Raw genomic sequence first — 14,907 nt, forward strand, 5'->3', positions numbered from 1 at the left:
CAGCTTGGTGTAGATGTGGTTGTCTTGGAGACTGGAGGTCTCCCAAAATTCCCACATCTGACACGAAGATCACAGCACAGCCCCTGGAGACATTCTCAGTGCACTGAATACGTACGGTGCTAACAGAGGAAGAATGAAGAAGAAGAAACTTACTAGTTGCTTACTTTGTCCAAGCCATTTCTCACTGAAACCTGATGAGCCTACGCCTCCCCACTCCAACACTGGTCCACTCACACAATGGCCGCTCTGCTCGTCCCTGCCTTGTTTTTATTTGCCCTTGCTGATGAATCACGATTTAATTGAGTTGCTGGAAAGCTCCGAAAGCTATTTTTGATGTCATTCATTACAATGCTGGAAGTATGGTTACTATAAAGAGTGATTTTCTGTCACAGACTTTTGCAAAATGAAACCTATTCATTAACCCCATGATGAACTGTAAATGTCTGGTTGAAAACAGTGTGCACCTATAGATGACTGTTTACACTGAGGAGTTGGATGCTCCACAAAGAGTTTGAGTTGGCATTTGCCTTCTTTAAGTTGCTTTGCAAAGCAGTCTGCAGAGAAATTGGGATGGTTCCTGTATTCCATAGTGCCAATTCAAGTATTTTGTTTTAATGTATTATGGTCTTTTTACTGTAGTCTTATGATTTCATATGCATATTTATATGACATAAAACTCATGTCAGTTGCATGTAGAAAAGTCTTAGGGGTATTTTGTTTTCAGTGTAAATTTACTTTCCAAATGTTAATCTGAATAGGATGGCTACAATAACTCAGTGGTGCAATTATAAATTCTTCACAATTGACTGTATTTAAGCTATGGCTGTATTGCATTGGGATAGAAGTCTAGGATAAATAAAGAAAAATATCAGACTGGCTTCTCATGCAATTACATACTTGAAGATTTTTAATTACATCTTTGACTCTTTTTAAAATCTACATGCTTGACTGAACAATTAATACTCAATAACAAATTTTTTGCCAATAGTTCTACTTACTGTAGGTCATCTGATGTGTCATTTCTACAATTTAAGTTTGAGTTGTTGATGTTTTTGTTTACAGTGCCATATGAGCATAATAACATAATAGCCAGAGTTACTTGTATGATCCTTCGGGTTTTCTTTGGCATTCGTTCATAACCTCACAGCTGCTCTGATCTTTGGCCTCAACTCTACTGGCCAATCCCCATAATCTTGATTTCCTTGCAGTTTGAGAGTTTTAACCTTTGACGTGCTTGATGACTCAGTATCTGTTGTTCTCTGGCAAAAGATATTTCAAAGATTTGCAACTCAGTATTAAAAGAAATGGCTCCTCATGTTGGTCTTAAACGAGCAATCCTGTATAGAGAACCCACAAATTCTCAGCTTTCCAAATATTGCAAACATGATATTCATCCTGCTGAACCTCCTCAGGGTCTTGTATGTTTCAATAATATGTTACTTATAGCAGAATCTATAATGGCTTTTGAAAAGGAAGTGAGTCAATATTTAACAGAAAAATACCAAGAATGGATGAGAGGTAAGGACAGTACTATGTGAATGTCTTTTTCAAGGAGCCAAAACAGGTATGATTAGAATTTTTATGTTGTGAAGTTCTAGCTACTAACCAGCTACAGGTTACCAATGGTTGTAGAGGAATGGAAACCATAAGTAGGTGATCATCTGTTCCTGCATTTTCCTAACTTTAAATCCTGCTTTCAACCAAACATTTATCCCAGATTTTTTTAAACTAGCTCATATAGCCTTGACTATTAATGGCAGTCAAACTCCCATTCTCCAAATTCTTTCCAATACATCAGTGTCCCTTTGAACAGTGCACAAAACGGTACATTGCTTTCTAAATATGGTCTCAGCCATGAGCTCACAGTTAAAATAACAGGCTCCACCTCATCAGCAAATTCCCTTGCATGTCTAACTGCTTGATCAGTTTTGCTGACAGTGCTCATTGGCTGATTTATTTTGCAGCTAGTTGATAATAGTGCACCATTGTCAGCAGGCCACCATTTGTTGCATAGTATTTTCTTTATCACATTGTTATTTTACATTTGGCTGAGCTCAGTTAATCAGACCTGTGCAATTTGTCCCAGATATATCTGTTATCTGAAGGGCTACCCCGTTCTTATCAACTGCTCACATAGTTGCAGCCATTCTGTAATTTTACAAGAGTGACCTTCCTGTGTGCTGCCAACACTGGGATTAAAATATTCTGACAGTCAGAACCTGCACACTTGTGCATGAAGACTTTGTGCCTTGAAGGTTAATGAAAGCTCTCTCTTAATAGTGTAGGCCATCCTTTAGAATAAAGATGGCACTTTAACCCTACGATGTTTGAATAACTTAATATTAAAGTGTAATTTTTTCAATCTCAACTATAAAACAAGATTCTTTGACATAGACTGAAGTCTGTAGTATTGATGGAATGACCATTAGGCTTACTAAATGCAATTTTAAGTGTTTCTGTAACCAAATAACTCTCCTATCTATACATCCCATGCATAAAGAATTGAAAATCCTGATGAATCCTGGGATGTAGTGAAAGAACAGTCATGAAGTGCAAGGGACTGCAAATGCTGGAATTTGGAGCAATAAGATGCTGGAGGAACTTGCATGGGTCAAAAATACCCATCTGACATTTCAAAACCATATTCATCTGGAATGAAAGAGGGGAGAAAGCCAGTGTAAACAGGTGAAAAGAAGGCACAGAGCAAGAGCAAATGAGTGATAGGTGGACCCAGGTGAGAAAGGGTGTTAGGCAGATGAAATTTGGAAGAGTGGAAACTAAGTAGTTTTGAGGTATTGATCAAATATGATGCAGTTGAATGAATGAATGGTTTGGAGAGTTTGAATCTGAGATCTTCAGCTGATCCTGCTGTAGTGCCTCAGTGTCATGGTTGCCATATTACCTCGAGTTCTTCAGCCAGCTGCAGGTTGCTGGGGATTTCTCCATTGGTCCTATAAAAAGCAAAACACTTCTTGTTTAGACCCACTTAACTTAAACATACGTATAAAAAGCTTTCCACTGTTGTCATTGTAATTAAAACTAGAATTAGAACAAAGTTTTAATTTGTTTTCTCAGATCTTGAGGCTAGGCCAATTGAAAATTTCATAACAGATGGAATTGGTGCAAGAGCTTTAATGGAAGATGGGAGCTGGCAAGTGATGTGATTATAGAATTTGCAAGTATTTTGATTTGAAGGTCTAGAAGCTACTTTTGATAAACTAATTTTTACAATGTTATTGGAGTAAGTTTTGCATTTGCCTGTTCTATTTTGATTTGGAAAGATTCCGTTTGTATGAAGTTGTTTAAGTTTTAATTTTTATTGATAAGCTTAAAATGTTTTAATAAAAAATCATTATCAGAATGCTCCAGTAAAAGCAAGATAGAATTTATTGCCCATTCCAAATAAGGTCACTTCAGAGGAAAGTCCACCAGCAGTGAAAAGAGGGTATTGTAGCGATGTGCTACACACAGCGCTGAAATAACGACACACAGTCGGTAAGCCGTTTCGAGACTAGTTTATTCAAACTTCACGGCGCTGGCATTTAATCCCTAGCGCCCGCCCTCTCCGGGCAGAAATGACGTCAGAGGTGCATTACCAAAGTCTCTCCCCGCGCGCTGGCTATTTGTGAGCCGGTTCGCCTGCGCAGAAAGTGGGTCGCCACAGTATGTCCTGGGTGAGGGGAGTTATTGTGTTGGGCATCTAGAAGAATAAGCATTGCAGAACTTCCCTGAAGTGAAACATTTGATTTGGTACCAAAAAGATAGTAGAAATGTCACCACAGAAACAAAGCTTTTATCTGCGCTTGTGCTTGGACGGGGGTCAATTCTACACAATGATATTACACTTGACTGCCCTTTCACTGCACCATTGACTATCAGGCTACTATATTATCTGATTCTTTCTCAAACACTAAAAATAAATTTACCTTATCACTTCAAATGGCATTTTCTTAATTCCATTAATCCTTTCTTTTAATTTCTCTGTACAGCTGGTACAATGAATAGTGTTGCTGTCAGTGACTCATATTTGGTATTGTTATAACTCTTGAATGGACTTGTATGGGAGAGATGAAATGTTGACCTCTTAGCCTACTTCATACTGCCCTTTGCACCTTGTTAGTCTACCTGCACTTCACAGTCTCTGCATTCGTGTTGCCCTATTCTGCATTCTGTTGCTTTGTTCTCCCCATGGTATATCTCGATGTAATTATGTCTGGATGACATGCAGAACAAAGCTTTTCAGTGTATCTCAGTACATGTGACAATAATAAACCAGTTACCTTATCTGCATGTCTGGTGTTTGCATGTTCTTAGGACATGGGTTTTCCCCAGTTCCTCCTCATTTCTATAATGTCCCGAAGGTTAGCTGTTTGGAAGTTTAATTGGCTACTGTACATTAGCCCAAGTGTAGGAGAATTATTGAACAATCTATGGGACAGGCTGTTTCTATGCTTTATGACTCTTAAACCTGAATTTAGTGCTCTGTTCTCTCATCTCTGGTACACATTTTTAACAATATTGCCAACTCCTGACACTGTTTTCACACTGCGTTTTCAACTGTGCATACAAATGAACAAAGTTACTTAATAATTATATTCCTTGTGATGTTTTCTCATCTTCAGTAGAAACTTTTGAATTGTTGCAGAATGAATGCTGGGTACCCTCTTCACTGTTCCCAAATATGTGCCAAGTGTTGTGTTGAACTATATTCTGAAGTGTATTCTGAAGCTCATTGATTAAAAGCAAATGGCTTTAGCATTGAACCCGAGTGAGAATGCCTTGTTCTTGCAGGGTGTTGGTGCTGAAAGTTGTAAGTATAGGCAACAATCTTCCACATTCCCAGCTGTTTGTGCAGCCTTTTCTAATCTCACTGCAGTATGTGCTATCTGGTATAATTATGCCCATCTGTGGTCCATCAAAAATAATATGCCAGGGACAGATGCACAAGGCTTTAACTTTTTTCTACACATTGGAAATGAACTGGTGGAGCAATTGCATTGGTCGATGTTAACAGGGTCTAGAACTTGATGCATGATGATTTATTTCTTATGATATTCTGTTTTGAGGTTCCATTATTTCCTTTGTTTGATAAATGTTCTATTTCTTTCTCTCTCTTAACAGGCAGAGATGTTCAAAGCAGCTTTTGATACCCAGAGAAATTTCCTGTTGATGGCCTGTAAGCACCAGCAGCCCCTGGAGGTGGGTAACTGTATGTGTAGTATGAAATTCCAAAACCACGCGTGAAAGTCAGCTAAGCTCTGCCTTGAAACGGATCCACTGTGGCCATGAGATTTCCAAGAAATAACTGTTAGCAATTACGTATGTAGTAGGTTTCTCTACACGTCTCTAACTTAAGATATGTTGCTGAAGTTTTCTTCTGACTGTAAAGCTCTTTACATGTTTTTGAGCTTTTAACAGCAATCTAAGGTTTTTTCCCCAGCCAAAGACGTGCTTCTTGAAAAATATTTACTCTGTAATGTAGGAAATGCAGCCAGTAATTTGCAATCAGCATGGCTGCACAAGCAGCAAGATAATGACAAGATAAAGTTTTATAGTGGCATTGGTTAAATAGACAGTGATCAGGTCACATGTCAACTGCCCATCTCTTATCCTTTGCATCTCCCAGAATCTAATTCTTGAAATATGTTCTGTAATAGGATACTGCAAGCACCACTAAATAATTTTTATTTCTAGTGCCTCACATTCACAGAAGAGCAACAACAAGGCTGTCTACAGCCATCTAATAAAACATTGTAAATGTGTTTCTTTGGCAGCAGCTAATTTACAATGCCCTTTGCTTAACATCTCATCCTAAAGACTGTCTACTACACTCAGTGTCAGGCAAGCTTATGTAAGTATTTGGAGTGTGTCTTGACCCGACAACCTTCTGAATCAGGGGCCAGGGTACTATCACTAAGCAGCAAATGACACACAACTTGCATTAAGTACTTGGTGTATCATCGTGCATGTGTTTTTGAAATTAGTCAACTCCCTTCTTCTGAGCAGCAATGTGACTGCTGGTTTTGACCTTCTGAATTCTATACCCTGACCCTGCACTGTTTTTTTTGCACCTGCTAAAGCGCATGACGAGCAGCAACAAATGATTTGAAGATCAGATGACATTTAGATCCCATCTTGGGCAGCTGAGTATAGATGGTGATGCCATTGCTGTTCCACTGGTGAAGGATGATGTAGGATCACCTGTGTAGGATGATAATGCTGTCTAATATTTTCCATGTTCATCATGAGAAAGTTGAGCTATTGTTCATGGTATCCATGATCGTACACAACACACATACATCACAGGTGCTTACATTTCAGGAAGGAAGGCCCAGACCTACGTAGTGGTGACATGTACATCTGTCTCGTTCCACAACTATAACGATACCTTATCAACCATAGCACAATTTGAGACATAAGATGATATTTGGGAAAGATGCTACATTAATGCAAGTCATTTCCTCAGATTGCAGTTTGTCTCAGTGGATACATTACCAAATAATTCATGTATGTTTACCCCTGAGCAACGAAAACATGGGTTGTACACTGCTAACCCAAACTCAAGCATAGTCATAACTGCAGTAAAATGGCATCCCACTCAATTGTTTGAAAGTTTTGTTTGGATCCCGGATTCCTCTGTGTTAACCACTTGGCTTTAGACATTTCTGAAAATATCCCTGGTATCTATATCTTCATTTGGAGAGATGGTTGCCTAATTTTTATTTGGTCTTTACTGCTTCACATCTTTGGAAATTTTATTCATTGTCCTGCCACATGGGGAACTGTGGGTTTGAGTAGATATCTAATGTGAGAATTAATATGCTGTGACTCCATTATCACATCTTTCATTAAATCTTCTTTGGGTATCAGGGATAGCTCTCAATTTGATCCTTGAAATGTATTCTGTGATTGGATATTGCAAGCATAGCTAATGTTGAAAGGTTAGCATAGAATTTGTAGGGGAAATGTGGTCTCTGATACAGATTCAAATATTCAGTGCAACTTTGGATTTGTTTAAAAGTTAAAAGGCCCCTAGAAAAAAATATCACATATAATTTTTGATCTTTTTCCGTCATGAAATATGGAACATCAGGACAATAAATCATTTGAATTAAATTTAAACAATTATTCTTGTTGGATTCAAAGGATTGAGCTCAATCTTTAATAATTTTTACATGGAAGAGCAGACCTTATTGCTTCTTGCTGAATCATTATCATTACTGTGACAAATCAATTATTTTAATTAAAATGATAATTATCTTGCAGTGACATGTCAGAACAGTTCATGACTTTGAATATACCCATCCTTAGATTCTCTTAAAACCCTTTGCCTTCAGGAGGACAACTTCAGTTTTGTTACTTCTTATGTACTGTATAAGTGAAGTCCCTCAGAAATGCCAATGTAGCAAAACAATCTGACAACATCTCTAAGATCTTGTTATTCTTCGCAAAGATGATGCCTAGGATTGGACACAGTACTCCAGAAAACACATGCCTGTGTTTTATAACTCTTTATCTTAATTTCCATGATATGTACTGTACTTTGTACCTTCAGTACATGTGCCCATTTTTCTCAACTTTTGTTACCACCATGAAAGTTTGATACTTACCACTCCAGGCTTTCACTTCTTGCACACAAGTTAAAGTTGTATTATTTAATAGACGGTCCTCACTTCTTTGACCAAAAGGTGTCATTTCCTGCTTCTTAGCTAATTTTAATATGCTATAGTACACAGCTGACTTTCCTACCGTGGCTGGTGAAAAGATACTGGGAAATCGGGAGGAGAGTCGCTCAGCAATGAGCTTCCACTGGTTCACCTGCTCTTGTGCCGGAGGATTTCTTACAGTTTCGTATCTGGTAGTGATGCACATATAGTGTTATTTGATGGCAATGTGAGGGTGATTATCTTCTCTGAAAGATAATACTCTGTCAGTGCATGCCTGAATTTTTGTTCAAAGTGCATTTATTATCTAGGTATGTATACATTAAGCAACCTTGAGATTTGTCTCCTACCAGGCAGCCATGAAACTACGAAACCCAAAATAACCCATTTAAAGAAAGACCCTGTTTGCAGAGGGGGGAGAAACCAAATCGTGCAAACGACAAACACAAGCAAGTCGCATAGAATTCCACAAAGAGAGTTTGTCCACAGATGCTTAGTGCAGCGTGGAGTGGAACAATGAGGTGAACCGGCCTGTCCCTCACCTTGGGACACGACACTCTCACCTTTTGAATCTGGCCCAGCGCACAAATTGTCATCCAAACATTGGGTTCAGTAGCTTCGAAATGCTCTGGGGCCTGGACTCTGACCCCTTGATTTGGCCTGTACTTGACCTTTACAATTTGGCCTGGCGTTTAAATCGATCGAACTTCGAGTCTTCCTCCTTCTTGCCAATGGGTCCACTGTCTCTTCGTGCCTCGGATCTGCTGCATCGAAATGCCCCCAAGTCCAGGGGGTCATTACAGGCCATTGTTTTCGATGATCGCTTACCTGAAAAAAGAGTGATTAACGAAGTATTTAGTTGTTTCACTGGCCACCAGCCAGAAGTCGCTGAGACTCACCAGTGCCGTGTTAAGCTGAATTTCTGCTCCGTTCTTGCTGTACCTGGGCATGGCTGCTTCATCCTTGGAGCAGTAGTAATCCAGACTTGCTGCTCCTCATTGGATATGCATCAGGAGGTTCTTGCTTTCCCAATCATAATCAGAGAATCACGACCGTTCTTGGGTCACAGGATGACAAAGGGGCGTGACAGAGAGCACAGTTGCAAAATGGATCCACTGATCTCAGTCTTTCAACCTGCCCCGGATGGAGTGGAGTGCAGAGGCAGTGGACTGATCTGAGCAATAAGTAAACCGGAAAAGGTCCAACGTAGCAGCGAGATGGGATTTAATGCGATCCATAACCAGTCACTCAAAACACTTCATTAATGTTGAGGCCAGTGCCACTGGACAGTAGTCCTTGAGGCAGGTTACCATCGCCCTCTTAGGGCCACTTTGAAGCCTGAGGAGACAGTGGACAGTTTCAGAGAGATATTGACGATGTCTGTTAGAACCTCCATTAACTGGGCTACACAATCCATTAGCACCTGATTAGCTTATCAGGCTGCATAGCTTTACGTGAGTTGACCGTGGCTGGGGTCTTCCTCACATCAGCTACAGCTAGACAGTGCCTGTTCCTTGAGGGGGTGGGAGACACACATCTTTATCGACACAATTGTTTCGTGCATCAAAACGAGTGCAAAAGTCATTCAGCCTATCAGGAAGAGAAGCGTCACTGTCATTGATGTTACGGGGAGACTTGCAGTCTGTCCTCATGTATGTGTGTGTAATAATGGTGACATCCTCAGGGCATTTCTCTAGGTAGCCAGTCGCAGATTCTGCATATTCATCGATGTTGATGTGATGGTTGTAGGTAGCCACTTCCCTGAATGTGATCCAGTCCATGTTTTCAAAACAGTCCCGCAATGCTGAGGTAGCTCCTTCTGGCAAGGTCTTTATCTCCCTTTCAACTGGTTTAATTCCTTAAATCAATAGTCAGTATGCAGGAATTAGCATAATAGGTAAGTGGTCAGAGAATTCGCAGCTTTTTGTGCATCAGCAGTGTTGGTCTAATATGCCAATCCCACCTGGGATCACATTAACATCAGCAAATATGTGAGATCTGTGACTTGCTCGATAGAGTAGTACATTCAGGCTGTCAACCATTATTAAACACATTGATGTGAGGGCAAATCGGAAGCCATGGCTGAAAGCCGATGTCTGGGCCCAGCTGAGAGATTGGGATGCTGCCTTCAGATTAGGGATAAGAGAGCTCTCAGATCGGGGGATAAGATGGCTCAAGTCAGCAAGAGCTGTGCTTTCCCGCGCTATCTGGAGGGCAAAATGGGTTTATTCACAAAGAATACAGCCATTTCTTTTGCACCAGATACATAAAGTAAGACTATAAGCCCATAAGATATCGGAGCAGAATTAGGCCAATTGAGTCTGCTCTGCCATTTCATCATGGCTGATCCATTTTTCCTCTCAGCCCAAATCTGCATTCCCCCAATGTCCCTTCATGCCCTGACCAATCAAAAACCTATCAACCTCTGCCTTGATTATATACATAAAGACTTGGCTGCCACAGGCAGCTGTGGAGGCCAAAGAATAAGAATCCACAGATTCACCACTCTTGTCTAAACAGATTCCCCCTCGGCTCTGTTCTAAAAGGACACCCCTCTATTCTGAGGCTGTGTCCTCTATTCTCAGGCTCTCCATCATAGAAACTATCCTCTCCACATCCACCCTATCAAGGCCTTTCGCCATTCGATAGGTTTCAATGAGGTCACACCTAATTCTTCTGAATTCTGGTGACTACAGGCCAGAGCCATCAAATGCTCTTCATATGACAAGCTATTCAATCCTGGTATCACTTTAGTGAACCTCCTTTGAACCGTCTTGAGTTTCAGTACATCCTTTCTAAGATAAGGGTGCTGACAAAACTGCTCTCAATACTCCCAAGTGAGGCCTCACCAGTGTTTTATAAAGTCTCAACATTACATCCTTGCTTTTATACTCTAGTCCTCTTGAAGTGAATGCTAAGATTGCATTTGCCTTCCTCACCACAGACTCAACCTACAAATTAACCTTTAGTCCCCATTCTCCTCAATTTTTTGTATTTTCTCTCCATAATCAGCCCTTTTATTTCTTCTGTCAATGTCCATGACCATACACATCCCAACACTGTGTATTCCATCTGCCACTTCTTTGCCCATTCTCCTAACCTGTCCATGTCTTTCAGTAGCCTCTCTACTTCCTCAAAACTACTTGCCCCTCCATCTATCTTTGTATCGTTTGCAAATTTTGCAAAAAAGCCATCAATTCTGTCATCTAAATCATTGATAAATAACTGTAATAAGAATTGGTCCCAACACAGAGCCCTCTAAAATGCCATTAGTCACTGGCAGCCAGCCAGAAAAGGCTCCCTTTATTCCCACTCTTTGCCTCCTGCTAATCAGCCACGGCTTTATCCATGCTAGAATCTTTCCTGTAATACCATGGACTTGTAATTTGTTAAGCAGCCTCATGTGTCAAAGGTCTTCTGAAAATACAAGTACACAGCATCAACCAATTCTCCTTCATCTATGCTGCTTGCTATTTCTTCAAAGAATTCCAGCGGATACTTCAGGCAAGAGGAAGCCATGCTGACTCAGGCCTATTTTGTCATGTACTTCCAAGTACTTCCGAAACCGCATCCTTAACAATCGACTCCAACATCTTCCCAACCACTGAGGTCAGATGAACTGGCCTATAATTGCCTTTCTTCTACCTCTGTCCTTTCTTGAAGAGTGGAGTGACATTTGCAATTTTCTATTCTTCCAGAACCTAGTGATTTTTGAAAGATCATTACTAATGCCACCACAATCTCTTCAACCAGCTCTTTCATAAACCTGGAGTGTACACCATTTGGTCCACATGACTTATCTACCTTCAGACCTTTCAGTTTCCCAAGAACCTTCTCTCTAGTAATGGTAATTTCACACATAAGAATATAAGAAAGAGGAGCAGGAGTAGGCCATCTGGCCCATCGAGCCTGCTCTGCCATTCAATAAGATCATGGCTGATCTGTCGGTAAACTCAGCTCCATCTGCCTGCTTTTTCCCCGTAATCCTTAATTTCCCTACTATGTAAAAATCTATCTATCTATGTCTTAAATATATTTAGTGAAGAAGCCTTGTCTGCTTCCCTGGGCAGAGAATTCCACAGATTCACCAATCTCTGTGGAGTAACAATTTCTCATCATCTCCATCCTAAATCTTCTCCCCTGAATCTTGAGGCAATGTCCTCTAGTTCTAGTCTCACCTACCAATGGAAACAACTCTCCTACTTCTATCTTATCTATCCCTTTCATGGATAAATGGAGAAACACCCATTTATACCAACTCTCTACCTTCTATCAGTTAACCAATCCATTATCCATGCTAGTACACTTCCTCCAACTCCATGCATCTGTAACTTATTTATAAGTCTCTTGTGCAGCACCTTATCGAACGCCTTCTGGAAATCCAAGTATATGACATCCACCTGTTCCCCTCTATCCACTGCAGTCATTATGTCCTCAAAGAACTCGAGTAAGTTTGTCAAACAGAACCTGCCCTTTCTGAATCTATGCTGAGTCTGTCTAATGGAACCACTCCTTTCTAAATGTTTCGCTATTTCTTCCTTAATGACAACTTCAAGCATTTTCCTGACTACAGATGTTAAGCTAACTCGCCTACATTTGCCCGTCTTTTGCCTACATCCTCTTTTAAAAAGTGGCGAAAAATTAGCTGTCTTCCAATCCACTGGGACCTGCCCAGAGTCTAGAGAATTTTGGTAAATGATTACCAATGCGTCTACTATAACCTCCGCCAATTCCCTCAGCACCCTGGGATGCATCCCAAGAGGACCAGGGGACTTATCTACCTTCAGGCCCTCTAGTTTGTTCATCACTATCTCTTTAGTGACAGTGATTTTATTGAGGTCCTCACCTCCCATTTCGTCCATAACATCATTCTTTGGCATATTAGATATGGCCTCCACCGTGAAAACTGACACAAAATAGTTGTTCAATGCCTCAGCCATTTCCTTATCACCCAATATCAGTTTCCTCTTCTCATCTTCCAAGGGGCCTACATTGATTTTAGCCACCCTCTTCCACTTTATATATGTATAAAAACTTTTGCTATCTGTTTTTGTAATTTTGTGCTAATTTACTTTCATACTCTATCTTCCAATTTCCTTATCTCGTTTGGTTCTTTGTTGCTTTTTAAAGTTTTCCCAATCCTCCAGTCTCCCACTACTCTTTGCAACTTTGTACACATGAGCTTTTAATTTGATACTGTCTTTTATTTCCTTAGTTATCCTAGCCTGGCTCTCCCCACACTTCTGTCCTTACTTTTGACTGGAATATGCTTTTGTCGAGCACTGTGAAAAATCTCTTTGAAAGTATTCCTTTGTTCCTCAACTGTCCTACTCAATAGCCTGTGCTCCCAATCCACATTAGCCAACTCCTCCCTCATCCTGTTGTAGTCTCCCTTGTTCAAGCATAATACACTAGTTTTAGATCTAACAATTTCATCCTCCATCTGTATGCAAAACACACACTTCATGACCCCTGACATCTAGAAATTCCACCATGCTGCTAGTGTCTTCCACAGTGAAGACTAATGCAAAATAATTATTCAATTCATCCACCATTTCATTGTCCCCATTACTACCTCTCCAGCATCGTTTTCCAGTGGAACAATATCCACTCTCACCTCTCTTTTACTCTTTCTGTATCCTCTTTACTCTTTTGGTATCCTCTTTAATATTATTGGTTAGTTTACTTTCATATACCATCATTACCTTCTTAATGACTTAATTAATTGCTTTCTGTTGGTTTTTAAAAATGTCCCAATTGTGAACGGTCCACCCTGCGTATCAACAACAGTGATGCTCCTCGTCCTTATAGGGTGAATGACTTTAACACTCTGTTTGATACACGGAACAATATGTTGGTGAGGAAGGCCCCCTTGTCCCCAAGGAACAGAGACTCTGTCTGGCTGCAGCTGATGTGAGGAAGACCTTGGGGGGCAACCCACATAAAGCTGCAGGCCTGATAACATACCCTGGTTGGGTACTTGGGGACTATGCAGCCCAGTTAAAAGAGGTACTAACAGACACCTTAAGCATCTCTGTGGGACAGTCCTGTTTCAAGGAGTCCACCATCATCCTGGTGCCTGAGGATGGTAACATGTCTCAATGACTACTGTCCAGTAGCACTGGACTCGTTGAACCTATGAACACCATCTCACTTTCTAAATTTCTGTTTTTGCTCTACTTATTTTAATTTAAGTATTTAATATACATATACTTTAATTCAGCTTTTTCTTTTTATTTATCACATATTGCATTGTACTGCTGCTGCAAAGTTAACAAATATCACAACATATTCCAATGTTATTAAACCAGATTCTGATTCTCAACAATGATGAAGTGCTTGGAACGACTGGTTATGGATGGCATTAAATCCCATCTTCCTGCTACATTGGACCCTTTCCAGTCTGCTTATCTCACAAATCGGTCCACTGATGATGCCACAGCCTCCGCACTCCACTCTGCCGAGGGAGAGGGAGAGAAGAACTTGGGTAACTAAAAATCATCATTGTTGCTCAGAGTGAGATCAAATATGACACTGATTCTGCAAATGATCTGCCTCAAATTCACATAATTGTCAGGTAGCGGGACAGTTTCAGTAGCTTGAGAATAGAAAGTTTTTGAACATTCCTGAGCGAGTGAAGGATTTGTTTTGCACTGGGGCTTAAAGAGGTTAGCAAACAGTCTGACAGTTTAGAGGGGTTGCAAGGCTCAAAAGAACAACTGGCAAAATAGAGCTGCATATCAGTGCCCACATGGAAATTGATGACATACTTTCAGACAATCTTGCTAAGGGGCAAAGCCGTAGTGGCTTCAAATGAAGAAAATTTTGGTTCTTAAATGGCCCAGTTGGAGTTCTGGCCTTAACCTGATCAAACATCTTTCACAAGATTTCAGGATTGCTGTCCGCCACTGATCTCCAACTGACCTGGCACATCTTGAGCAATTTTCCAAGGAGAAATGGGCAAATCTTGCTCTATCACATTGTGCAAAGCTAAGAGACTTTATCCAAAAAGACTACTGGCTGTCATAGGTGCAAGAAGTGGTTCAACTAAGAACTGAGCAAAGTGGGATGAATATTTTTGAACTGCGGATATTTCAGTTTCTGAATTTTTAGTTTTCATGCTTTACAATTTTACCTGATATTTCGGCTATACGGTGGAAAAAAGAGGCATGTGATTCAAAAATAAAAAATATAATTCTTTATTACAAAATCTCTAATTGTAATACTCATTATGTGAACAATC

The 14,907-nt window shown here is 40.3% G+C and overlaps 1 protein-coding gene across 2 annotated transcripts in view; it reads left to right on the plus strand.

Annotated features, from left to right (window-relative positions):
- Window positions 1-14,907, plus strand: part of cap2 (cyclase associated actin cytoskeleton regulatory protein 2) — a 197,309-nt gene that overhangs the window by 102,593 nt on the left and 79,809 nt on the right. For both annotated transcript variants that reach the window (XM_073023997.1, XM_073023996.1), the window contains exon 4: window positions 5,122-5,199. In XM_073023997.1, coding sequence (XP_072880098.1) covers window positions 5,122-5,199 — 78 coding nt within the window. The remainder of the gene's footprint in view (window positions 1-5,121; window positions 5,200-14,907) is intronic.

Source organism: Hemitrygon akajei, chromosome 20 (assembly GCF_048418815.1).
Source record: "Hemitrygon akajei chromosome 20, sHemAka1.3, whole genome shotgun sequence".
Lineage (NCBI taxonomy): Eukaryota > Metazoa > Chordata > Chondrichthyes > Myliobatiformes > Dasyatidae > Hemitrygon > Hemitrygon akajei.